The sequence below is a fragment of the Nipponia nippon genome, unplaced genomic scaffold (assembly GCF_047370975.1).
Source record: "Nipponia nippon isolate SJK-2023a ecotype South Korea unplaced genomic scaffold, ASM4737097v1 scaffold_4, whole genome shotgun sequence".
NCBI classification, from domain to species: Eukaryota; Metazoa; Chordata; class Aves; order Pelecaniformes; family Threskiornithidae; genus Nipponia; species Nipponia nippon.
The window spans coordinates 124,973,487-124,999,094 of NW_028262358.1; the positions used below are offsets into that span (position 1 = coordinate 124,973,487).

The 25,608-nt window shown below is 46.3% G+C and overlaps 1 protein-coding gene across 11 annotated transcripts in view; it reads left to right on the plus strand.

Moving 5' to 3' along the window:
• ELP3 (elongator acetyltransferase complex subunit 3) overlaps positions 1-25,608 on the plus strand; it is a 98,891-nt gene that overhangs the window by 67,737 nt on the left and 5,546 nt on the right. For 2 of the 11 annotated variants that reach the window (XR_015708162.1, XR_015708161.1), the window contains exons 13-15: positions 5,249-5,476; positions 7,968-8,049; positions 21,175-21,401. Coding sequence is in view for 2 of the 11 variants with exons in the window: in XM_087774389.1 (XP_087630515.1) it covers positions 5,249-5,476; positions 7,968-8,049; positions 23,424-23,476 (363 nt within the window). In the remaining 9 variants the exon portion in view is untranslated. Of the gene's footprint in view, positions 1-5,248; positions 5,477-7,967; positions 8,050-16,231; positions 18,343-18,432; positions 20,645-21,174; positions 21,402-23,423; positions 23,517-25,608 lie in introns of those variants that run through there. The other 9 variants (XR_015708165.1, XR_015708166.1, XR_015708164.1 and 6 more) reach the window with 9 other exon arrangements.

Consider the following 25,608-nt stretch of genomic DNA (forward strand, 5'->3'; position numbering starts at 1 on the left):
CGATCCTTCCAGAAAGTTGTCAGGAGGTCTGTGGCTGTGCATGGCACTCCAAGGAAATGAGCTTTCTAAGATGACGCAGGGTCGGATCCATCTCAATATAACATGTATGCTGTGGCTAATAAATCATACCCTGGAAGTATTCTCTTCCTTTGTGGACGTTAAGGGAGGACTTGAAATGATTGTAGAGTTTGTCCATCATATATCTCCTTTACTTTCAAACAAGAATTGTTTGTGCCAGGCAGAAGATACTGCCACCTCCAGGTAGAAAGCTGAATCAGAATGACACTTGCATACCTCTCTCCTTTTCTGTGAAATGGGCACGTACCCGCTTTCTAAATGTGAGCTGCCAGTGTGGGTTTAGGCTTTCTGTGTGTCAGCACAGAAAGAGATTCCTAACAGAAGTCCTTTCAGTTGTGCTTTGGAAGCTCCACTGATTATTGAGGCTTCGACGAGGCTCCGAGTTTGGTGCCAGAAGTTACGTAGCATGAATATTCTCCGAGTTTGGCATCTGAAAGATGTTCTCACTTTGCGAATCAGAGATTACTGGGAGCAATATTCTGTTTTTCTCATGCCATTATGTGAATTCAGATGGAGTGCAATACTCCCCATCTTGCGTAACAGAAATCCAGTATGGAAATGTATAACGATCTCAAATAAATGATCTTGTTCCTACCAGATTTCTGCAAGAGCTGAGGCTGTACGGACCCGTTTGTACATAGGCCACGCAGCCTTTGTGCTCTGCTCCCATTATCTAATCCGTGGTCATTTCACGAAATATCTTCCGAAGACGTCTGTTGTCAGCAGTGCTAATCTAATTTAAATTGTAAATTTCTTGAGTAGTTAGCAAATAGCTTATCACAGGGTTTTCAAAGCAACATTATGTTGAAAATTCCCTTTGTTAAACTCATCTGTCTGAGTGGCAGGAGGATGTCATTATGTAGTTTTAGCAAAATTTATCGTGACAGCAAGCAAGAGAAATATTCTGAAGACGGTATAATTTTTCATGCGCTTTAGACTAATGACAAGGTACGATGTTTTTCTTGGCTTCATAAGTAAACAATGCATCCTCTTGATAAGAGAGGCTATCATGTCAGATCTAAAATAAATTAATCGCTTGCTGTAATTAGTTACACTTCATGCAACTTCTTTCTGTTCACGATCGGTAGGCTGTATGTATTTTTGTAATGGCAATGGTGTCTGCTTTTAAAAGTATTTTTTTAAAAAATCAATTTGAAGTAGATTATTTGCCCGTAGCTGGTTATTTACAGAGCTCTCTCTAAGCTGCCTTTTCAATTAGCGGCGTTTCTCCATAGCGGCGGAAGGTATTTGCTTGCTCTCGGACTGGTTAAGGCTGCATAGTGCTACGTAATGCCTTAAAAATGCTCTAGTGATTTGTTGCTGTAAAGAGACGTTGGATTGACAGCTTTTGAAAGGCAAGGGGCAATGACAGCTCTGTTACAGATACAAACCTACATTAGTGTTAAAGCAGAAAGTGTAAGAAAGACGTCGAAGCTGCTGTGCCTGCAAAGCAGGGGGGGTTGTATCAAGATCATGATCTCAATATAGAGCCTTAGTAGGAGCAAGGCAGATTTTTAAGCTGGGAGTAGCTGCTTTAGGTCAAGAACGTAATCTGCAACTGGGTTTTCCCTTTGCTTGTCAAAGTAAGTTTAAAACAGACTGTGCCAGACATTTAATGGGATTGCATCCTGAAATAGCGATCCACCCTTACGAGGATTGACTCTTTCCCAGCACACGGGATGGTTTACGGACAAGGGGCTGACTTGGGAGCTCCGGCGTGCTGCCACCCATTGCTGCGCACCAACCGACCAGGGGGTGATTCAGGCTGACTTCGGCCGCGTTTATACCAGTATCTCAGAAGGAAAAGGCTTTCTATGTCTCATGAGTCCCTGAAAACCCTTTGAGGGGATTTATGTACCCTAGGACCCTCTGTGCCCGGGGAAGTGGGAGAACAAAAGATGCGATCCAGCAGGGACTTTTCTGAGCAGATCAGCTTATCTGGTACATGCTTAGGGTGCTATAAAAATGCACACAATATAAAGCCTCCTGGTGAAGGCTCCTGTAGACTTACTTCTTTTCTGTCTACAAGTGGCTTTGAGACTGGATGTGGGCATAACAGGGCATCTGTGATTCTGTATAGTCCCTGCTGGAGGACAAGCAAAGGAGCCATGTTTTCTGCTTGTTTTGTTTGTCCTGAGGAGAAACCAGGAGTTCTCCAATCTTCTCATTTTGAACTCTTAGTATAGCTGTGTTTAATAATATTTTCTGCTCTTTTTATAAATTAGCAGTAAGCTTTAACCTAACTGCTTTTCCACATATGAAACTAACGGCAGAATCTCGGTATTTTAGAAGTCTCGTGCTCTTTTATTTCCCTGTGCGTTTCCATTTTACTAGCGGTGTTACGTACCTAACGGTAGATCTGGATCAGCGTGTGTCAGCCGTCCTGACACATGAGCTGGAGCGGAGTTGTGCTCTTGGAGAATTTGGCACATCGGCAGACATCTGCTTGGGCGCTTACCCCGTGAGCTGTACGTCAGCGTTGAAATGAGCCTTGCTTCTGGAGTCAGTAAGGGATTTAATTGTGAGCTGTGTTCACCCAGGCTTCATCATGGAGTAGAGCAGGCGGGCGACAGAATCCCTTATGGCTTTTCTGTAAACAAATCTTTAATTCATGGATTTCTGGGTATTAGGGGATTTGCAGAAAAAGTACTGAAGTCCTTTGCTTTAGTCTTTATAGTAGTACTGGGAAGAGCATGGCAAGGTATACACAGGCATCCATCCTGTGCTGCACTGTCAGGACGTAAATGTTAGAAACACCGGTGCGGCGCTGGTGCACAGGGCGTCCACCGACACTTGCCGTTCACGTTGGAATCCCTAAAGTTAAAGGAGTCTCTTGAAATGACGGCAGGTGTATCTACGTGCTGGTTTTAGTTCAGGTCAGAGGTGTGCTTGTGAAGCAAGTCATAGAATCATAGAATCATAGAATTGTCAAGGTTGGAAAAGACCCTTAAGATCATCAAGTCCAACCGTTAACCCAGCACTGCCAAGTCCATCTATACCATGTCCTCAGCACCACATCTATCCGTTCTTTAAATACCTCCAGGGATGGAGACTCAACCACCTCCCTTGGCAGCCTGTTCCAATGCTTGACCACCCTTTTGGTGAAGAAGTTTTTCCTAATACCCAACCCAAACCTGCCCTGGCACAGCTTGAGGCCGTTCCCTCTCGTCCCATCACTTGTTCCTGGGGAGAAGAGACCGACCCCCCCCGGCTCCAGCCTCCTTTCAGGCCGTTGCAGAGAGCGATGAGGGCTCCCCTCAGCCTCCTCTTCTCCAGGCTGAGCACCCCCAGCTCCCCCAGCCGCTCCTCCCCAGCCTTGGGCTCCAGCCCCTGCCCCAGCCTCGCTGCCCTGCTCTGGCCACGCTCCAGCCCCTCCATGGCCGCCTTGGGGTGAGGGGCCCAGCGCTGAGCACAGCATTCGAGGGGCGGCCTCCCCAGTGCCCAGCACAGGGGGACGATCCCTGCCCTGCTCCTGCTGGCCACACCATTCCTGACACAAGCCAGGATGCCACTGGCCCTCTTGGCCACCTGGGCACACTGCTGGCTCATGTTCAGGTGGCTGTCAACCAGCACCCCCAGGTCCTTTTCTGCCAGGCAGTCCTCTGATCGTTCCCCACTTTGCGAGCATCGGGAAGCAGAGAAACCTGGCTTCTTTCGGATTAATTTAGAAAGCGCCTTCCAGGAGCGCACCTAAGGTACGCCAGCTGGTAATGGGTGCCTAGCTCATGGGATGAGACCAGGACTGGTCTACTGAAAACCTCCCAACGTTTAGTGTGTCCTCATCAGGCTCTCAGTATTGCAAACTCTTGCTGCCACTCCTCTGTGGAGCCAGGCAATTTGGGAAATAATTTTGATCTGCTTAGCAGCAACAGGTGGGCAGGGGAGTCCCTACAGGAAGGATGGGCAGCTATTTCAGCTATACCATATCAATTCAAAAAGCAAATAGAGTGACTCACTATGTCACCAAAGATGTGACATTGTCATCATTGGCTACAGGTCACATCAAATAAACTCAGTGCTGCCTCTGCTACATATAAACACAGCTACTGTTACGTGAGATTTGATCAGGTCACGTTGCCATAAGGGAGTCGCATCTTGGGTCCTGGGACTGCTCCTTGATGATGGTACGTCAGGGCTGTCTAAAAAGAAGTTTTGTCTTCTTTCTGCTCTCTTATCCACCAGTAACTCTTTGTAGCTTCTAGATGCTCTGCAGAAGTCATTTCTTCTACCCAAGCATGGTCTTTATTGTATTCTCCACGGTGAGCCAACTCTCACTTCACTTTTCCCTTCCACTTGTTGTGATCTTCAGAGCTGCCTTTGTCTAGATCGTTATAAAAAATTGGGTTTGAGGCAAGTAATGTGTTGTTACTGGTCAGTTCTCAAGGTCCTTGTCTGGATGGTTTTGGTGTCTTCAGTACTATCTGAATGAGTGAGAAAACAATTTCTGCTGATCCTGTAAAGCCCACGTAATGCAATACTCACTCAACACCAACTCTTTCAGATCCCCTCCTGTTGCACTACGCAGTTTGCTCGTGTAGGTAGATCCTGTGCGGTGCTGGAACGAACTAGCTGGTAATTAGTGCAGAAGTTGACTGCTGCTTAGAAGACCATGTTCTGTAGACATCTCAAGCCGTTTCTTTTGCAAAGCAGTAGAGACATGGACCTAAATGCAGGTTGAGTGAAGGCAGATGCAAAACTACTCATTCTACATTAGCAAGTTTGTACCTGGATCTGAGTTTAAATTAGAGCAAGTCCCTTGGTTAGCAGCCAGAGTTGCTGCCCCCGTCTTGAGGAACTCAAGAAACGTAGATTTTAGGGTTCTGACTTACAAACAGGCAACCATGTGGGTTACCAGCCCTTCTTGAAAGCTTGCAAATAGGGTTAGAAGACTAGTTCTGTCCCATTGGCAAGCACATTTCTATTAAAGTAGTCGCACGTTTTATCTTTAATATGACTGCAGTAACAGCAGTTCTTATCCAGTACTGCTAAAATTCATCTAGGATTAAATTGGCCTTTAAGAAAGCACTTCATGTTTTCTCTGAATCATAATAGTTTATGGATCCATGAAATTGGTTTTGGTCTGTTAAACATGTTGCTTAAATATTTTTAAAGAAGTTTTCCTTTTTTCTTTTCCTTTTTGTATTCATCATCGCTGCTTCTCTTTGACCAGATTGAATTAGTCAGAAGAGATTATGTGGCTAACGGTGGCTGGGAGACCTTCCTGTCCTACGAAGATCCAGAGCAGGATATTCTCGTTGGCCTTCTACGCCTGCGCAAGTGTTCAGAGGAGTCGTTCAGACCTGAGCTGAAAGGAGGCGTTTCCATCGTCCGGGAACTGCACGTGTATGGGAGCGTGGTCCCCGTGAGCAGTCGGGATCCTTCAAAATTTCAGCACCAGGTACTCCAAGCCATCTCTGTTTTTCATCTGTGCCTCTTTCTTGCGCCCCTCTCCCCAATATACTTGGAGAAGAATTTTATTTAATATCTGAGATTCATTCCGTTGCTTTGAATTATAGTCCACTGCAATAGAAACAGAATTGAATTTGAGCCCCTTCTTGCATTTCATCTGCTGAAATCGTGCTGCTTCTGAGTTTTTGCTAGTGTGGTCATGTTTAGGCAATTGCAACTGCTCTGAGATAAAAAAAAAGCATGCCTGAATGCTATCAGCGGTGCTTCATGCCCATACAATACAAGCTCATGTATGCTGGTGCTAATTTGGCTTTCGAGTACTAAGCATCTTTGGTTCTGAAGCGTCTTTCCTTTGATACCCTGTATGGTACATCGGACTTCACTGAAAACGAGACAAGAGATACATCCATTGTGTCTTTTTATTTCCTTCTAAAATTGATCTTGTTCGATAGACGAATTTCACTTCTGAAATCGGACATAATTACATATGGGAAGGTGAGATTTTATTTGGTACTACCCAGTTTTCTTTCAAAGGAACATTTATTGAATATATTCTTCCTACCAAAACAAGATACGCAACTTTGGTTCCGAGACGTGCATCAGTTTAAGTGATTTGATGAGACTCCCGAGGTAGGTCTCTTAGTTGGGTCTGACAGTTTTTTGCTTCAGACACACTCGTGAGGCCGTTTCATATATATCTTCAAGCATGTGAAGAATGGAGTGGAAAGCTGTGTTTCTAATTCTTTGCAGTGACCGGTATGAAAATGGCACATTATCCTTCTGCTGCATGTAACATGCTGTGGCTTGCGATGAGCAAAAATGTGAATTAAATTTTGCCCCGGTAGGTTTTGAACCTTTAGACTGTGCTTTTAAAAAAGCAATCAGTTTGTCCTCTTTGCCAGAAGTGCTCAGGGCTGATGTTTTAAATTAACTTCCTTGTATTTATTAATCATTCCCTGAGTATATGCATTAAGATGCAGTTTTGCTAGATGCTGATGATGTGTGACCATAAGGCAGTGGCGGGGAGGTGGGGGGGGAAGAGAAGTGGATGGTTCCACTATAAAATAGTTAACACTTAAAAATTTAAAAAGGAAAAAGTGGTCTTCCTAAGTCTTTTAAAAAAAAAAAAAAAAGAGAGAGAGAGAGAGAAAATCAATTGAAAGTACCCAACTACAAACATTAAAATAGGCTGCAAATTGAAATTTCATGGCATATGACGCACTCGTGTTCGTTCGGAATAGTCAGTGTTCAAGAGGTTAATCAGAAACTGTTCTTCACAGTTGTAGGGGCAATTTCTGATTAGAAAGACGTTTTAGAAAAGATTTCTGTGTGTTATTTAAAAATGCCTGTAAGTGTGAAACGTTTTTTAGAATTAAATCACATCTGCTTCAGTGTCGCCACAGCCCAATTCTGTACATCTTGTCAGGAAAACAGATGAACAAAGAGCCGAGCATAATTCCTGCATCCCAATGTTAGGAGTGACTTAATCCAATCAGTTATTCCCAGATATATAGGACAATGAAGTTGTTAAATAGAGTGGAAAGGCTATTCCCATATTTTGAACCGTTATTGTGATTCCAGTAGCCCTCCTGCTGTGCAAGATTCCCGAACGTAAATAGAGGCATGGATCTGGTCCAGAATATTAACATGTCCTTCTGCAGTTCTTTTGGATTCGGCATCTCCGTGTCACGAGCTGAGCCTAGGAGAGCGGCACAGAGCTTGAGCCTAGCCTAGGTCTGCAAGGGTCACGCAGCGGTTTGATGCAGCCTTTCTGGGTAACCCCGACAAGTCGCTGCGTGCCTCGATTCTTCATCCCGAAACGAGCACGGTAACAGCTCCTGACTCCTGGAGGGGTTGTGGAAATAAAGATTGCGAGGGGCTAAGGCAATATCTATATCAGAAAAGCGAACAGCAGCAGGGATCTCTGGATCTGTAGTGTCTGGCCACATCTGTTTCGACTGACGTCCCCAGTCAGAATGGCACGGGGATCCTTCTGCAATTCCGCAGTGTAGGCAATTGCATCTGACGTTTGTGCTCTGGCTTTGTTTAGTTCACTAGCCCAAACCTAGGTATAGTAAGGTAGGCGTCCAGATGGGTGATTGCTGTTCAGAATTGGTTATCTCAGCAGGATAGACTTGTTCAGCACCAGGAATGGCGGGATGTGTACCAAGTTGACTTACCATCAATGGATTTAGCTTCCTTCTGTTCCTGCCATTAAGAAGCAGTCAGACGCTAGAACTGCCTATGAATAATATCACGATCAGAAAAAAACCCTGAGAAAGCTCCACTGTAAAGCTTAGCGTTGGTGCACCTCTCCTGCAGTACTCTTCTCAAGCCCTCTCCTGCAGTAAGGTCTTGATCATTCCTGTGCCAAAAATATGACTCTCTTGGAACTCTACTAATGCTTACATTCTGACCTTGCTTATGCTTTCTATTTTTATAGAACTTATCTTTTCTTCCTGTTTTTTCTCCCATTACAGGGATTTGGTATGTTACTAATGGAGGAGGCAGAAAGAATAGCCAAGGAGGAGCACGGGTCATGGAAAATTGCTGTAATTTCAGGTACCTTTGCTTTATCCTTTTTTTATATATATATGTGTGTGTGTGTGTGTGTGTGTGTGTATCTCTTAATCTGAAAATAAACCCACTGCAGCCAACGCCACTGCTGTGAACATTCATTGTATTAGGTAGAAAATGAGCATCAGCAGATGCTTCTTCGTAACGGAGTCAAATTCCATCGTAGCTTTGTCCAGACAATACTATTATTGTAAGCAGCATACCAGAGGACACGCTGCGGGGAACCATCCTGCTCTTAGTGCCCAAGGAGACAGACTGCGTGACCACGGGTGTCTTCCTCCTCCAAACACTGCTTTTTCCGACCTCGCTGATTCAACCCCGTCGCAGGTTGTTATTGTCGAGGGCTGCTTTCCAGAGCTTACGAGGATAGAAAATTGCCGGCCTCCATTTTAGAGTCTTTCTGCAAGTACCGTCATTAGGGTGGACAGATGTGCTTTTAGGATACATTAAGCATTATCATGAAGAAGGGAGCTATATAAGAGCGAGCTGCAGCCCTTTCTCCTGTTTCATTTTCAAGGCATTGTGACTAAGACGAGTGGCATCAGTTCATCGTGTGTGTGTGAAGTCAAGGTCGGGACTACCTTTGTGCCTCAATTTATCTTATATTAGCAGTTATGCTAGCTGTAGAAAGCTTTTACAGGCACATAGGTTATATAACTAGGGAAGCTGGCGAATTGTATGGGAAGAGAAACTCTTGCTGGCGCAAGATTAACGTATGCTGGAATGTAGACCTTTTAAAAACATAATAATCTTTTGCCTCCCCACCGAAACCCCCCGAAAAGCAGCAAAACACAGCTTTGATCCAAGCTGCTGAGTGCTGAAGTGAAAAGCTTCTCTGTGTGTTTCCAGGAGTGTAACACTCCTGGATGTTGAAAAGCCAAAGTGCGCCATCTCGACAAGTACCGCTGACAAGGGCCAGAGCGTGAGCGAGGGCCGCTGCAGGCAGTAGCCAGATGCCTAAAGATAATTCTGTATTCTCTGGATTCCCTGTTTCTTGTTTGCTTAAGACGTATGCCAGTCCTGTTTCTCTGCTGCTGCTGCGTGGGTGTCAGTTTGAACTGGGAATTTCATACGGTTAAGAAATGTCCGTGTCACGTTGCCCCTCAGTGAGAAGAGAGGCGAAAGTGAAGATGGTTTCTTTTGGTTTCGCTAGAAGCATCTTGGCTCGGGGTGCATGGAGGGAGGAAATCGTGATTCCTTTGTGCTAAAGAACACTTCTTGTGACAAGAACAGAAAACGTACAGCAATTACTAAAAGATGATTTGTGAAAGCATTCATGTTGCTAATTTTAGCTGTATTTTAGCAAACTGATGTGAAGGATGTATTCTTTGCATCGAGATCCAGTGCAAGAAGTCTTGTTTTGCTGCATGCACAGTTTGTGGCATCTTACTAAGAACTTGTCTGCAATTCCCCCCCCGCCCCCCCGGAGTCCAAGGTACAATATGGTACAATTTGTCTTTAAATACGGAATACTACAGCATCTGCAAAGACCACAAGTTTTCCAGCTGTTTCCTTGGAGATGTTACCACTTGAATTTCAGTTCTCCTGTAGGTTTTATCTGAAATAAAAATGCAGCCAGAAGTTCTTTCTCCATTGCAGGATGAACTTGGTTTTGTTAATTTTGGTTTCAAAATAGATTTTTTTTAGTCTGGAAACCCACTGCAAGGTTAGGTCTCCAACATATTGCAAAATTTCGGCTGCTTTCTAGAGAGAAGCATGTAAGGGAGATCCGCTTTGGAGATGTCTCTCGCAGGACTCTATCTCATTAGTACTGCATGTTTTTATTAATGCTTTGTTGCAGTGTTTTGTTTAGCAGTGTCCCTTCTTCAGCAGTATTTTCCAGTCTTGCACTTAATGGCTACATCAGTACTAGTCAACTAAATAGTGCCAGAACGTGCAAAGTGCCTCTTCGGGGAATGGTCCCTGATCCATGGTGATGCACGTGCTTTGCTGGAGAGCTGCGTGGGGCAGTGCTAGTCCATCGGGGCTGAAACCTTCTCAGGGCTCCTGCTAGCAAAGTAACAGAGTGGATGGTTGAATTTCTGTACTCTAACAATTTTTAGGAAAGTTATGTCTAAGTAGCAAATGCTCTCTTTGGTTCCTTCAAAAAGAAATACATATATTTTTTTAAGATAGGACAGCATGAAGGGTTTTCATTGTTGGCTAAAGGTTAGGGCTTATCTTTAAGCAAGTTCAGCTCTGGTTGGAAATCATAGAATCATAGAATGGTTTAGGTTGGAAGGGGCCTTAAAGATCATCTGGTTCCAACCCTCCTGCCATGGGCAGGGACACCTTCCACCAGACCAGGCTGCTCAATTAGCAGCTCTGGTCAGAAATTAGCAGCAGTCATCGTGGCTGGGGGGTTGGAATAGATGATCTTTAAAGGTCTCTTCCAACCCAACCCAACCCAACCCAACCCAACCCAACCCATTCCATGATTCTGTGATCATCTGTGACTGTTCCCTACCCTGGCTTTGTGTAGGGGCATCTCATATGGATCAGTTTAGGGACCCCAAATGACTGGGTGCCCCCCGGTATCCCGCTGTATGCCAGAGCCTTGCTTTGCACTGTTGATTGCTTGAAGACATTTCCGTCTCGCCAGACATCCATCTCTAGCTTATGCAGCTGGCGGGGGGGCCGCTCACCCTTTAGGGAATGAATTTGGGGAGCTAAATAAGTCCAGAGGGGTCCAGGAGTCTCCGGCTGATTATTTGCCACAGCTTCGGATTGAAGCGTGGCTTGAAGTTGGTTTGGAAATGCATTTAACTCAAGCCAGATTAAGGTAAATTCAGATGAAAGTATGTATGTACAACATCCAGAACAGGCAATACAGTTACAAGTGGTTATGAAAAACAGGAAAGAAAGAAAAAAAACCCATAGGACTGATCTGCTTTTAGTGAGGTTACATGAGAAACCCCTCTCTCCCGTCCAGCTGATTTGCTGCCCATCCTGATCAAGGTACTATTCAACATTTCCTGACATCTCAGGCTGTGTCCATTAGAGCCTCGCTCATTAGAAACCTCTTTACTCCATGGCAGAGCATGTTAGCTGCCAGAGCCAATTTTCCTTTTGTCCAGACTCCCTGCAGGACTTCAGGCATAATCTTTTCTCCTCTGCTTGCTTCCTTCCCGTGTATAACCTAGTCAATACTCTTAATTAAACGTTATTTCACTGCCTTGCGAATGCAGATGTCCCCTTCGTTAGGGCAAGTGTCGTGTCTTGTGCTTGCCCCTTTCTTGCTTCAAGGAGGGCTAAAAGTCCTTCCCCCTCAGCGGTGAGTCAGTGGCATATTTCAGGGTGAAATGTCCGCATTTTTATATTCTCGATCAGGCAGTACTGTAAAAATCACTTGATACAAACATGTAAATGGGAAGCAAGTGAGTAATTCATGATTGCCTCCTGATTAAGATCAGTAGGACCGTAATAATCAGTTTGGGGTGACTGAGCCCAACGTCTTTCTCCTAAGCATACTGCAGCAGCCAGGAATCCACAATTGCAAAGCTGTGAATAGAAATTAAACTAATACCACCTGTTTTCTGTAGTCTCCATGAGAGAGAAAATCATTCATTCTGGTCGGTGACTCATCTCCCGGTCTGTTGGTGCTGCTTGAGCACACTGTCTCATGTGTTTAAGGAAACTGTGCTACTCCTGCCTTCGCCTTTTGCGAAAAGGGAGGTTCAGAACTTTCTAAAAGTAAATCCGCTGCATCACAGCGGTGTTAAATTCACCTGCGATGAAGAACACGAAGGGGAGAGAAACTGAGCTGGCATATAAATCAGAGGTAAACGTTCAGGGCACATTCAACGATACTCTGAAGTATCCTAATTTCCTCGTGTAAACAGCCTTTTGGTCACCCTAGAAGTAATAAATTACTTGAGTAATCGGCGTCTCGTAGTTCATATTGGATGTTGATTCATGGGCTGCCTCGGAGATTGCCAACTGCCGGGGTGTGCTCGGGAGACCTTAGGACGAGACTCCCAGCTATTGCTGGGAGGATTGATGGGGTTTGGGGGGGCTCCCTGGAGTTTTGCTTCCAGCCCTGGTTGGTTATTTTTAGAAATGCCAATCTTACTAGCTATTAATAAGAGAAGAAGTGGCCCAAGGTAAGTGGAAATATGGGAATGTTAATGAATTGACTCTCAGATGTTTGTCTGCTTCAGATTGATGGCCTTTGAAAAAAAATTAATTTGGGGGATTTGGAAGAAGCCAAGGATAAACCCCTACTAGGGGACTGGTGCTGTGGAATAGCGACTGTGTACAATCCTCTAGTTCTTAATGAACTTCAATTTTGAGGGTTTAATAATGTAACAGCTTTGAAAACAGGCTTGGTGCTGTATTAACTGGGATTTGGGCGCAGGCCTGAACAGGAATATTGCTGTCCTTACACAAGGACACTTCTGCAAAAGCCAGCATTCTCCAAGGGTGTTCTGGTAGGAAGCTTTTTATATACATACCATAATATATCTTACAAACAAGGATTTATAATACGGCCTAACTTCTGCGTAATACAGAGCACCTATCTTGCATCTGTCCCAGCTGAGCGAGTTTGGGGAAGTGGGAACCTGTCTTGATTTGTTAAGGCTTTTGTGTGGTCTCCATCTGCAGGAGCTTTCCCTCGAGCGGGCAGAGGAAGAACCGGTACAACAAACCCTACGCAAAATCTGGTGAGGAGGAGCTGACTGGATGGGGACACCTCCTTTGCGCTCCTTCCTTTTTCACCAGCCCTTTCCCCAATCTCAACCCAAACCATCCCCAAGTTTATAAAACCCAAACAACTCAAAACCCCACAAATTCTGAAATTAGATTGGGTAGGAAGTATTTAGAAATCAGATTAATGACAAAATGAAGGTGATTTCCATCCTAGTGACTTGTAATACACAGCAGTATAAATAGCGTTGAGTCAGAACTGTGAGCAATAGCAGTTTTCAGGATTTAAAAATAAATTTCGTTTTCTTTCATGGGAATCTTCCTCTCTGACTGGCACTGTTCCTGCACTGCCTGCAAGCGGTAATCCTCCTTTTCAAGGCTGCACCAGGGGTTAAGGGCTTAAAGCTTGTTCTGAGTCAAAGCTTTGAGTACAGAGTTCCTTGAGTTGTGGGTTTCATCGTTGTTGTGTTTATAACCCAAATTTGATGCACGCTTGCAGTCCAGCTTTTCAACTGCTGCTTTAGCCGAGAATTACTTCTGGCTTAAGGCAGGCTTATCTCCGGGTGCGCTTTGTTCGTCTCTGAAGGCTGTTAGAGAAAGACTAACGCTCCTCCCTGGTTTACCAGTCTCACCCAGCGATCTGGGTCGCATTCTGCACCTCATCAGCTGCGATCGCCCTACCCGGAGCAGGGTGAGGACCTCTCCCTACGTCAGGAGCAGAGGTATTCATGAGACAGCGAGCAGATTTTCCTTTAAAAGCACATTCAAACCAGGACTGCGCAAATAAACGCCATCAGTTGCTGTGCTTCTTCAGAGCACATTAGTTTGTGCTCCTAGGGAAAAAAAAAAAAAAATCAGAGTTTCCCAGCGGACTCTTTCCGAAGCATTTTGTTCTCCCTGCTCTTCTTGGAGTAAACAGGTTCAGCTGAACCTGCCTTCTCATCGTAAGTCTTTTAGCTCTTAGGGTTGTTCAGTTTACGGACAGAAAAGGAAAAAGATGCGGCAGGATTTAACAGGATTGCCGTTGCTTCTAACCGCAGTACCTAAAACCACGCAAGGTTACTTTCAAACAAAGGAAAATCTGAGGTCCCCTGCATCAGGCACCCAGGAGTCATCACAGGCAATGAACCGGGGAATGATGCACGAAGCAAGCCAGGCTGTACAGCAGCTGCCTCGTGGTGCGTCTAGTTAAATATCACTTCATTTGAAGAGGACCGGTGGGAGAAGTGCATTTAATCGGCTATGGAGTCAATGACAAATGCACTAGGAGTGCGTTTGTAAGGGAAGATGAGCGTTTGCAAGCCAGGTTAGGAAGGGATTCTTGTAGCACGTGGGGAAATTAGGGCACCGATGGGATGGGAAACGATACCAGCCATAGATACTCTGGTTTCATATTGTGCGTGACGCTGTAGTTACACCTCTGGTATTGCCGCTGTGCAGATTCTCTGCTCTATTTAAAGCCTGGATGCTAGTGATCCTGGATGCTTTGGCCCCTGGATGTTAGTGATTGCAAGGTACGTCCTTCCCCAAAAAGATGCAATCTCATATCTTGATGTTTGACCAAACCAACCGGAATTAAATATTCACAATAACGAGGTGGTTTTGTGGCCTGCTGGCAAGGTTTCCGTACAGCACCAGAAGTGTGCTGTGTCTGCTCCTTCGCAGCGGGGAGGAGGTGCCCCCCCCACCTAAATCAAAGAGCAAAGTAAAAAAGCGAGTGGCTTGTTTATCATGAAGTCGTTGCTCATTTAAGGTAATTTTCTGCATGAGTGGTGCCTTTCTACTCTTCTGATGTGAGTAGTATATTAGTATGCAGGCTTGGGTAGCTGAATGGTAGACCCTGGAGGCATCACTCCATTATTCAGAGCTCTGGGGAGGTCTGATCTGAAATGTCTGTTTTTCCATTTTCCAGCATTTGTAATTGCATGTGTGTTTTCTTTGCCTTTTGTTGGTTTTGTGGTGGTTTTGGGGTTTTTTTTGCTTTTAGTTGTACCTGCTTTGAATTTGCATCTTTTTTCCCTGTAATAAAAGCTCCCCCCAAACCTAAATTACGCTAAACCGAATTTAAACATGTTACTCCTCTGATGTCCACAAGTCCTTAGGCACTGAAAATGTAAAAAACCTTGGTGTTTGAGGCTAGTGGATGGGCTCGTAAGCTTGCTGAATTTATAATCGCGTCTTCCTTTCTGGCAATAGCCAATGCTTGAATTCTGTGTTCGGGGTTTTCTCTCCTTTTGGTATGCTGATGCTACTCCAGTCCCTAACGAAGCTTTCCCTCTTTTTACCATTCAATTTACGGACCTGTATCTGTTTCTGTTTGGCGTGGGATTTTTGCGAGCTCTATTTTGAGACTGTATCTCCCGTTCTGCGGTCCGTAGGTGTCGGCACTTGCCAGGGTCCCCGTTGGGAGTCAGTGGCGAGCAGTCGCACGCAGTGACTCAAGCACTACAGGTTTTTTGTCAGAAACTGCACAGCATCCGGAGGATGATTTAGGACAAACACATGCTCGTTCCCCACATTCCTCCCATGGCATAAGTGCAACGCAGCCCTTGTACCTGTTGTCTCTTAGTCTCTTGCAGTGTATTTACTTCAGACTCTGCCTGAAGAATATGAGTAGGCTGCAGCGGGTCGGATCAATATGCCATTTCCGACGCTGCCGATGCCGGGTGTCTGGGGAAGGGAGTAAATATCAAGTAAGCATGCAAACATCTTCTCGGCTTCCAGCCATTTGTTGCCCAAGGGCTTCTAGAGTCAGAGAGGGTGCCTTTGTATCTGATAGCCCTCGAGGGCTTTTTCTGCCTTGCCAGTCTGTCTGCCTGCAGCAACCGATAAACTTCTCTCCCCATCCCTTTCCCTGAGCTTTTTAGGGTCAGTTGCGCTGCCTCGCCGTTCTACCTCGAGCTTGGGAGGAAAATCGCTCGGTCTAGGTGAAGGTGGATAAAGGACAGTCCTCTGTTAAAACCTTTCCTGTTGTCTCCTTGAGGGTTCCTATTGCCATTGTTTTGACTTTGCTGCTTGACATCCCATAATTAGCCCCTTCTGACCCTTAATCCTGTAGCACGTCCTCCAAGCTGTTTCTTTAAACCAGCACCAGCGATGAGTATGTGAAATGGAACATACAACAACTCCCAAAATATTCGAAGTCCCCCTCCTTAATGACAGAAGCCCAAAGCTCCTGGCTGGATGTGCTTGAACAAATTCATACGTTGTGGGTCCTTTCCTCTAAGCAGCAACGTAATTGTTCTGATGTCGTCCTCTGATTTCGGTGGTTACCTAACGATGACCAGAGAGATTCGAGTCCATGCCTTACGGTTACTTGAAGCACCTGAGCAATAAAATTACAAGACTTTTAAAGTACCGTAGTTAGACGTGATACTGAAAAACATGTCGCAGAAATGCTTCTCTACCTCCTTTTAAAATAATCTTTGTGAATTTAAATAATGTGTCCGCAGGTGCAGTTTTGGGAAAGTTCCAGTCCCCGATATTTCTGTTCTTTTAATGCGTGCGTCATCTATTGTAGCAATCTAGGAAATCTGGAGAGAGGCTGGAAGCAGCCGGTCTGCAGAGACGGAAGGGTGCGAGTGAGTGAACGCAGCAGCACACACACGTTCAAGGTCGCTCATGAGGACTTGCTGCCCCTGGAAGCGCCCAGCGCCACCGGCCAAGGAGGCGAAAAAGCCTCATCCAAGGAGGGAAAAAGCAACACAGCCCAGAGCTGAGCCAGCGAAGGGATCTGCTCAGTGCTGCTGTCATTCTGGCCGGGCTCCGTGGCCTTCATGCCTCTACCTTGAAGACTTGGAGCACAACTGGCCGATAGCTGAGCGGCTCTGACCAGCCCGTGCCGATGCACGGCTTAGCAATAACCAAGCACAAGACATCCATGCGTTGGAGCTTGCCTGTGCCTGGGCAGCCTGGCTTTACGCTGGCTCCGAGTACGCTCTGGGCTGTTATGCTTTGCTAGCTCCTTGCCAAGTCCTTAATCTCCTGCTCCTCTTTGTGAGAAGCGCTGGGGTTGTGCCAAACTGCCGTCCTGTCCTGGCACCAGCATATCCTGCTTTGACTCCGCGTGTAACAATCCTGTTCTTGTTGGGGTTTGTTTTTTTAAAAGGATATGTCGTCTCCTGTCTCAGGGATAGCCGCTGGCTTTACGCGTGGATTTTCAGTGTTACCATCTCCAAACCCGAGCTGTGCTGTCCACTGCTGCCTCTGTGTGCCCTTCACACGTCTTCAACGTGTGGAAGCTTTAAACTTTACACCGCTGGCACGTGCAGAGCACAGGTATCTGCCTCCGACTTCACTTTCTACGGACGCGGCAGAGGTTGGTGGTTTCAGTACCAGCAGCATTTACCGGTGCCGGTACCTGGTTTATTTATTTTACCTCCGTAACCTGAGTTTCTTGTATGAAGTTAAGATGGGGCTACCGCTGAGTATTCCCTTTATTCACAGCAGAGGAATTGAAGTTATCCAGCTATTGAGTAGCTGTCTCTATCCCTGTCTACCTAGCCTAAATCAGCTGCCAAAAGGCGAGGGACAGCACCGTTATGCTGCCACGTTGTCCATAAAGGGTTGGCATCTTCCTGATTGTCCTTGAGGAGCGAGCTGGTCGCAGCAGGTGAGCTGCCTCCTCCGTTTAGTGACTCTGAAAGCTGAGATGCTGTGGGTGAGGCTGCTGGCTGCTCCAAGGGCAAGGACCAGGAATGCACAGACCCAATATTTATGCGCTTTAAGACTGCAAATGACTTTTCGAACACCAAACGCTAGCTCTATAAATACAGTGCTCTTGCATGGAAGAGCTTTTTCAGCTGCAGTATCTGCTGTGACGTCTGTCAGCGTTATCTGTTTATGCTGGCATCAGAAAAGCAGACTAGCTCGGCTTGTACCAACAGGATTGTCTCCTTATCTCTGTACAGAAGACGCTTGTTGTGGGGCGGGGAGGGTGAGATTGAATTCCCCTGTTGCAGGTGCTTGCCCTGTTCACACCGAATGCACCGAGGTCCATTAATAAGCACCCTTTCCTTTCTCCTTTAAAGTGCAGGCATTTTGTCACCTGCGCCTACGCCGTCTCCGGTAGCCTTTAAACGAGCCTCATTGATAATTTACTCCCGAGACTGGAGAGGTGTCTGGAAGCGCAGCCAAATCCGCACCAGCCCGCCTCATCTTCTGAAGCGGTAGTTTAATGTCTCCCTGCAGCGAGATTTCACTCTAGCCTCGCTCCATCCCGGTGACGTAGTAGCCTTATCACGGCGGTGTGGAGGTCTGGCACCGCTGCCGTTCCCCGCTATAAGCTAATTACTATGCGGCGAGATGATCAGTTTTCCCCCAGACCAGGTTTCTATTTGCGTTCTGTCAAGTAGAAAATTAACATGGACGCAGGCCAGGGATGTTTCACGCCTGAGTGCGCCGAGGCTGAAGGTGGCGATGGGAAGGCAGGATGGATTTCTGAATGGTAGGCGTGGAGGATCAGGTGATGTCAAGCGTCGCCGGCCCGTTTCATTAGCTGGATCATCAGAGAAGTCGAGTAGCTGGGGAAGAGCCGGAGAAAAATCGCCCGCAGCGTGCACAGTCCTCATTACCCGCCCATCTCGGTGCGCTTTGCTCAGAACTAAGCTGAACGGTATTTCTGCAGAGAAGGTAAGGGGTATTGTCTGCAAAATTTGGAAGTGAGAGGCTAGCTAGTATTAACTTATATTAACTCTATTAATTCATTATTTGCCACACCAGAGCCCTTTCGGGGCCTCCTTGCACTGCAGAGATGCAAACATAATTGACGTTGGAGTCACCCTCTCTACTTGCATCGGGGTCCAGACGAACACACGAACTTGTAGGAGCCCTATCAGCGACTTGCAAGAGGGACAATAACGCAAACACGTGCAAAACCGAGAAGGGATTGTAAAGGATTTTTCCCTGTTCGGTCATTCTCACTTCTTTTTAACCGGTAGCATTATTTGTTGAGTGTGTTTTGATGGTTTTTATTACAAATACGTGTGGTAATAACCTTCAGGTGGAGCCACCTAAACTGCTGAGTGTGCCTGTTGCTCACAGGAACACATCGCAGGGATTCCTGCTAGGCATTTGGGGTCTTTCTGCTCTTTTCTCATGCTACTCCTCCTCACGAGAAGTCATTAACATCCGATGTAGCAATCTGCACTATTAAACTGTAGATCTACAGGAACCTTTTAAGTTGTTCTTCAGCACAGAGGCATCGTATTTGTAACACTAACGATCTCTTTCTTGTTCTGATGAGGAAGAGGGGAAGTTCAGAAGAAAAGGCAGGTTTCTGACCCCTGCCTTCCCGCACTGGACAGGTACTGAAACCAATTCCTGAAGCAGTGTGCTATGTTTTTACGCTGAGGGTGGTGAGACGCTGGCCCAGGTTGCCCAGAGCGGTGGGAGATGGCCCATCCCTGGACACACTCAAGGCCAGGTTGGACGGGGCTCTGAGCACCCTGGTCTGGTTGGAGATGTCCCTGCCCATGGCAGGGGTGGGACTGGATGGCCTTTAGAGGTCCCTTCCAACCTGAACCATTCTACAGTTCTGTGATTCTCTGATGAAGTAGATGCACGGGGATGCTGCTGATTTAATGACTGGTAGGCTCGCTCTCAAGGTTGCTGAGTGTTTCTTCATTGGCGTTTAAAATCTCGTAGCCCATAGGAAAGAAGATCGATCGCGAATGCCTCACATGCTTGGTGAGTCATCCTAAATCCCCAGTCTCTCCGTAATACCTTACCAGCTGGGTTGGATATTTCAGCAACCATCTCTGGAAGAAGCCTCAAGACATTATGTAGCCTGTAGATCTAAAATCTCACAAACATTTAACTTGACAAATTTGGGGTTGAGTAGCAGACACATTTCGCTGTCCCTGGCTCTCTCAATGCCCGGTGGCAGCACTTTGTTAAAATGTAAGAGAAGTTACGGTGTTAGCTCTTAAATATTTAATTTTGCTTGGTTTAGGGTCAGAAGATCTGTCATCTCTGGCTTCATCTGTCGCAGTTAAAGGCGGTGCTGGCGTGGTGGCTTTCTCTCTTGTGACAGTGGATGCTTTCAGTGCAGCTGGGTTTGGACAGGCCTGTGTAGTCATTAATGAACTATTGCTTCCATAATAAAGAGATCAATGAGATGTAATCTCACCATCTGGAAGCTCTAGGATGGGTCTTAGCTGCAGACTTGCCATTTGAAAATCAGTTTTAGCCAGGGCATCTCCTGTGTGCGAAGGGGCACCCCGGAAGTTGAATGCTGTAAAATCAGTTCTTTAATTCTACCATTCATTCAATTGTTTTTATTTAAAAAAAAAAAAAAGTTATTGGTGACAGTCTTGGTTTTGAGATTTGGCCTTAAGAACAAATCAGAAAATCCCCGAGCAATCCGTTTGTTGATATGATAAAGCTTTCACTCTGATTTTCCTTGTTAGCTCTGCACCTTCACCAATGCACAAATTCTGCAACGTGACAGGATAGGAGGAAATACGCTATATCGGCTTTGTTTCCATAAAACCTCAGAAGCAGTTCGCTAAATTATTCTATCAAGGTACTATCATCCTTACAACCAAAATACCTTTCCAGAGCGGGGCTGGTGCGTCTGTACCCCGCAAATCACTCGGGCATGCCGGGCTCCCACCCTGTAGCGTCACTCCAGAAACTCGCCCCGTTAAATTGTATTGGGTGCTTCGGCAAACCTACCCCGGCACACGAGGAGAGCTGGCCTCCGAAGCTGGCGTCCCCAGACATCCCTCTTTAACCTTGAAATTGCCGGTGCGTCGGTGTCGCTGCTCTGTTACAGAAGGGTTCGTCGCAGCTCGCGTTAACCTTTAAAGTTGAGGCGGTTCCTCTTAAAGTAATTGCTGAGGCTGGGGACGGAGGGAGGAGAGGCTGAACCGGGGCTGCGCGCGGGGACCTCGTTTGCTAGATTAGGGATCTCCGTTTGAACGGGCTGAAGGTAAACAAGGGGATGCTGCCTTTCACGTGGGAGATGCAAAAGAGGGAGAAAAGAGTTTTTCAAATTGGCCAGGTCCTGGACCATGCCAAGCCGTTCTAGATTTAAATTGGGTTAAATTAAATAAAATCTGTAGTGTATAAAGAGTAAGTTGCAAAGGGGAGCGTAAAGATCTCCTGTGCTGTTTACGTAGCGTGCTTTCTCCCTTCATTTTTATGTATTGAGCCCAAGAGCTGACCGCAAGTTGGAGGAAGGATCAGCTTTATCGGAAAGGGACTGCATCTCTTTGCGTTTGCATCAAATCCAGAGTGGATTTAAACAGAGCAGGGACTGGATTTGCGTGGGAGGCTGGGGGGCGATGCCAGGGATATTCAGGGCTTTCTGCTTGTGGGTCATGACTTCAAAAATAATCCAATCTCGAATCTGAAAGGCCATCAGTGTTTAGCAGTAGTGAAGCGAGTTGTTGAGCTGATGAAGGGAGACCCAGGCTTCAAAACTCTTTTTTTTATCGCAGACTTGCTTTGTGATTTCAGACAAATTACCCAGCTGCCTGGGATCTCGGCTCTTCTTCTGGGACGTGGCGACGACAGCACCTCCCTGCTAGACAGAGGTGTTGTGAAAATAGTAATTTAAAATCCCTGGGAAGCAATCCGGGCAGGAAGAAAGCACAACTTGCATTTGACAGAAAAAAAAACAGAGGCTTTCGGCTGCGGATTTCTCTTCCAGGTCCAACAAACAGCAACGCACAGACTACATACAGGTTAGGCACAGTTGCTGTTAGTGGGTTTGATTCTGCTAATCATTTAGCCCTTGCTAGAGAAAGGATTATGAAATGCTTCGCACGCAGGGATATTAACAATCATGTAAGTACATACAGATACGTCTAAATCACAGCTCTAACCGCGACGCTAATGAGCTCTTTGTGGTCGCTGCAGCAGGAGGAGGTCATGAAATACCGAACTCTCCCGTCCCTGGATTTCGTCCCTCCGGAGACAGTTGAAACACGTGGGGAGAGTCGCTCTGCGGGGAGAACGCTTCAGACCCCCCACTGCTGTGATGTGCTTATGAGTGCAAAAAAAATATCAAAAAGAGTTTCCAGTGCTCTGCTTTTAAAGCAGATTTACTGAAATAAAAATATTTCCAATTATCTTTAAAAAAAAAAAAAAATTCATATTCCTATTTTCCATTCCCATTGCCTGGATTATGTTTTCTGATGACTGCCAAAGTATTAGTCGTCCTCAGTAATTCTCAACAGAAACTGTTGTTTTAAAAGAAAAGTAAGCTTGTTTGTGTTTCCTCTCTATGCTAGCTTGAAAATTGAGAGTATTGCATTTACAAGAAACTGGGTAACATTTCCAAAAGCCCCTACTTCTAGTTTTCATAGGATTTTTATCTCCCAGTATCTTTAGGAACTTTTGGGAAATGAGTTACCAATTATCTAATCTTAAAAAAATCTTGCTGCAGGGATCGATGTAAGGATTGTTCCTTGGTTTCTTAAATTAATAACTTTCTTCTGATTGCTCTGACGTGCCCAGGTTTTCTCAGCGGTGTTAAGAATCTTGGTTTTTCTCTTTCCTCGGTGCTGATAAGGCATTTTGGTTATCTCAAATCCTTTGCCTTTTCCCCGTTGTTCGAGTTCTCTGCGGTTGGTTGGTAGTGATTCACATGAAACAGCCTTGTATTTTCCCTGAAGATAAAATTCAGCATTGTGAAAAGTCGAAATGCCAAAACAAACTAACGGGAGGTCGTGGCTGGATCTGCTGTGCATTCTTAACTCGTGCATCAGTTCGGAAATGTGGTGTGTGGCTTTTCGGTCAGCATCCAGTATACAATAGACAAGAAAATGTTCTCTCATCTTATTTTCCTACTATTCTTATGTATTTGAAACCCTAGTTTTGACCCTTGCTCACGTAAACAGGTCTTGCCAACTTGAAGAGCAAGGGTTGGCTCCGAAGCGAGCTCTGGATGCTTGCCCGAGTGGTTGCCAAGTGCCAGGAAGCGTCGGCTTCGCTTTGAAGTCCTACGCGGAGCGTAGGTTTTGGATAGCAGTGGATTTCACAACAAGGCATTTGTTTGACAGCTAGCAAAGTGTCTTCGTGGACTTGGTGGAGGTCAAAGCAAGGAGTATGAAGAAAAACCTAAAACTTCTGTTTTAGCAGCCTGAGTCTCCACCAAGACCTATGGTAAAAAGAGGATTGTGTTTTCTCGCTCACCACTGACGTCAGGCTCCAAGTCACCCGACCCCAAGTCTTGAGAGACTCGAAAATGTGAGCTTTGTGGTCTCTGAATGACGGCCTTTGAATCCTCCCGATGCTTTGGCAGCCTGGGTCTGATCATGGGAGACGCGCTTGGAGGCCAGGGAGATTCGCTCAGAGCTCTTTTTTTCTTTCTTCGCTTTTCTAGCTGTGTTGAAAAGGCAGATGCTTATGGTCCTCCTGGCCCGGCTTTGTGCCGTCACTGTGCTTTACCGATGACCGTGGAAGTACTGTCGGTGACTGCGGAAGCATTCGTTGCTTCCTTCTTTGTGCCTTTTCAAAACCACAAAAATTCTGTTCCACCAGAGCGTTCCCCTTGTAGAGCATCGCTGTGCCAGCAGCAACGCTGGCGGTGACGGGGGGATCGTCCTTTCTGATACCAAAAGAAGAAGCCTCAGCCATCCCAGATCCCCGCGGCTGGCTTGAGACTCGCTGCTGATTCTGGGTGAAATTCATAGCGCTTTGGCGAATGTAGCATCACCCTTTGCTGCCCTGTTGCCTGCACTAACCACGAATCCTTTTCTCAGCACCCTTGAGGGACAACCCTACTTGCCAGAGACCCTACGGACGATCCGGATGACCGCACGGTGAGCCCGGGGCTCTCCCTTCCTCAGGCAAAGGTATTTACTCTCAAAAAAAACCCTGGAAGAGGCTTCGCTATCGCCAGAATTGCAGCTAGCGTGTTAACGGATTGAGGCAATTCGGAAAGTTCAGCTGACTCAGGTTCGCTGCCTTGCACGCGGGCCCCGCTAACTACTTCTAAGAAATATTTTGAGGGGGAAGGAAGCTGTGAGATGCCTTGATTGCGCATCTTCGGAAAAGATTTCAGTCGTTGCCAAAGGATGCGGAGGCCTGCGTAGAGATAAGTCTCTCGTGTGCCTCAGTAAGTCTCTGCTATGGAAATTTTATGAACTATTAGTAGCTCTGTAATGATCCTGAAAACAATCTCATTTTCACTTAGTTCTGTGACTAGTGAGCCGTGGTGAAGGAATCTTTGAGGATACTCAGCCTCGGACGCTGCATCGCAATATTTCTGCGTGGCAGGGCTGACTCAGGCGGGTGTATTTATGGGCTCTGCACGGAAAAGGTCATGGGCAGGGGTTGCTGCATGTGGGCAATGAAATCTGGTTTCTGCCATCCTCTGGGTAGCAGTCCCGTGTCGACTGCTCGTCCTTTTAGGCCAGAAGAGCGTTTAACCCTGACGCTGTGGTCACTTCTCTCTGTCCCCTGCTACAGGCAGACTTTTTTTATTTAATTAATTAATTTTGAGGTTTAGATGTCACGGTGAAAAGCCAGGTTTGGGGTTTTATCAGTAGGCTTCACCATTATTCAGACGCTTCCAAAAGAAGAGAACAAAAGGCGATTAAATGAACCAGCAGCCGTTGCCAGAGGATGTGTCATTTGAAGATTGCGGTGAGGGACGCTTCCAAAAAGCCTCAGCTGGCCCATGGCCACGGGCTTCCATCCAGGCGGGCATGATCGGAGCCCCTGCCCTTCAACCAGAGCACTGGCGGTGAATCTGGAAGGGGTTGGTTGAAATCTGCTCTGCAGAGTTCAGACTAAGCTCTCCTGCACAGTTTGATATGGAGTCTTTAAAATTTAAAACCCTGTTTTAGAGATCCAGAATGAGAAATGCAGCCAGTTCTGGCTTGGAAAGTCAAAAAAAGCTTCTTGGGCCATCTTTTGGCCTTACTCTTCCGCTCCTGCGTGATATTTCTTTTGCGATATTTCTTGGGTGATGTTTCTTTTCACTGGAAAGCACGGGTGGGACTCGGAGCAGTGGGAAGAGCGCTGCCTGAACAGGTCCCACCAGCTCTGTGGTACGTTTGCTGGAAATTAGAGCAGCAAAGATTGGGGAAGAGAACTTGTGCCATCGAGACCGTCCGTTCAGGTATGCTTGATGGACAAGCATTGAGTGCGTGCTGGGCATTACGAGTTGCTTCTTCAGCACTTAGCTCTAGAATGGCTTGTGAGCAGGCGAAATGGCACGTTGTTTTAAGAGCTGTAGCTCTGTTTTCCTTAGGAGCGCGTGTCGATGCTCTCCCTGTGGTCAGAAGCCACCAGCATAATCCCGCAACTTTGGTTTTTTGAACTTTGCGTTCATACAAAGTTGTGATACTTTCACAACGGAGAGGTGTGTGAAGACGGATTCTTTCTGCGTGACTTCCAGGCCGTTATTAGTGTCCCACGGATCTTTTAGTCCATTTAGCAGTGCCTACTGTGTTGCACTGCTCTCGTGGATGAGGAAGGCTGTGGATGGTTTCTGGCTGTCAGCCTGCTTTTAATTCCATCCTTCAACACCCCGTTTCTCCTCCAGTTGTGCCATGCTGATCTCAAAACACCCGTCCTCCGTGCTGGTTGTGATTTCCCTGATATACTTTGACTACAAGGAGATAGCTTTGTATTAATGGCATCCTAGTGAATGCTGTAGGCTGGGTTTGTTAGCCTTTGGGTTCAGAGCAGCTGAAGTGAATCCCATCCTCATCCTCTCTGGCTGTGCATCAGTTTGGCTCATGGGGAGATTTTCAGGCGTTTCAGCACAGTTCATTTCCGAGGAATCTAAACCACGAGCTTTGCTCCAGGCGCAGATCAAACACAGTCCACCCTCTGAAGGGGGCAGAGGGATCTGAAGGAATGGCTTTTCGGCCAGCTTCAAACCAAGTGCGTGGTGGGGATACCAAAACTCCAGTCTGAAGTCACCCCCTCCAGTCA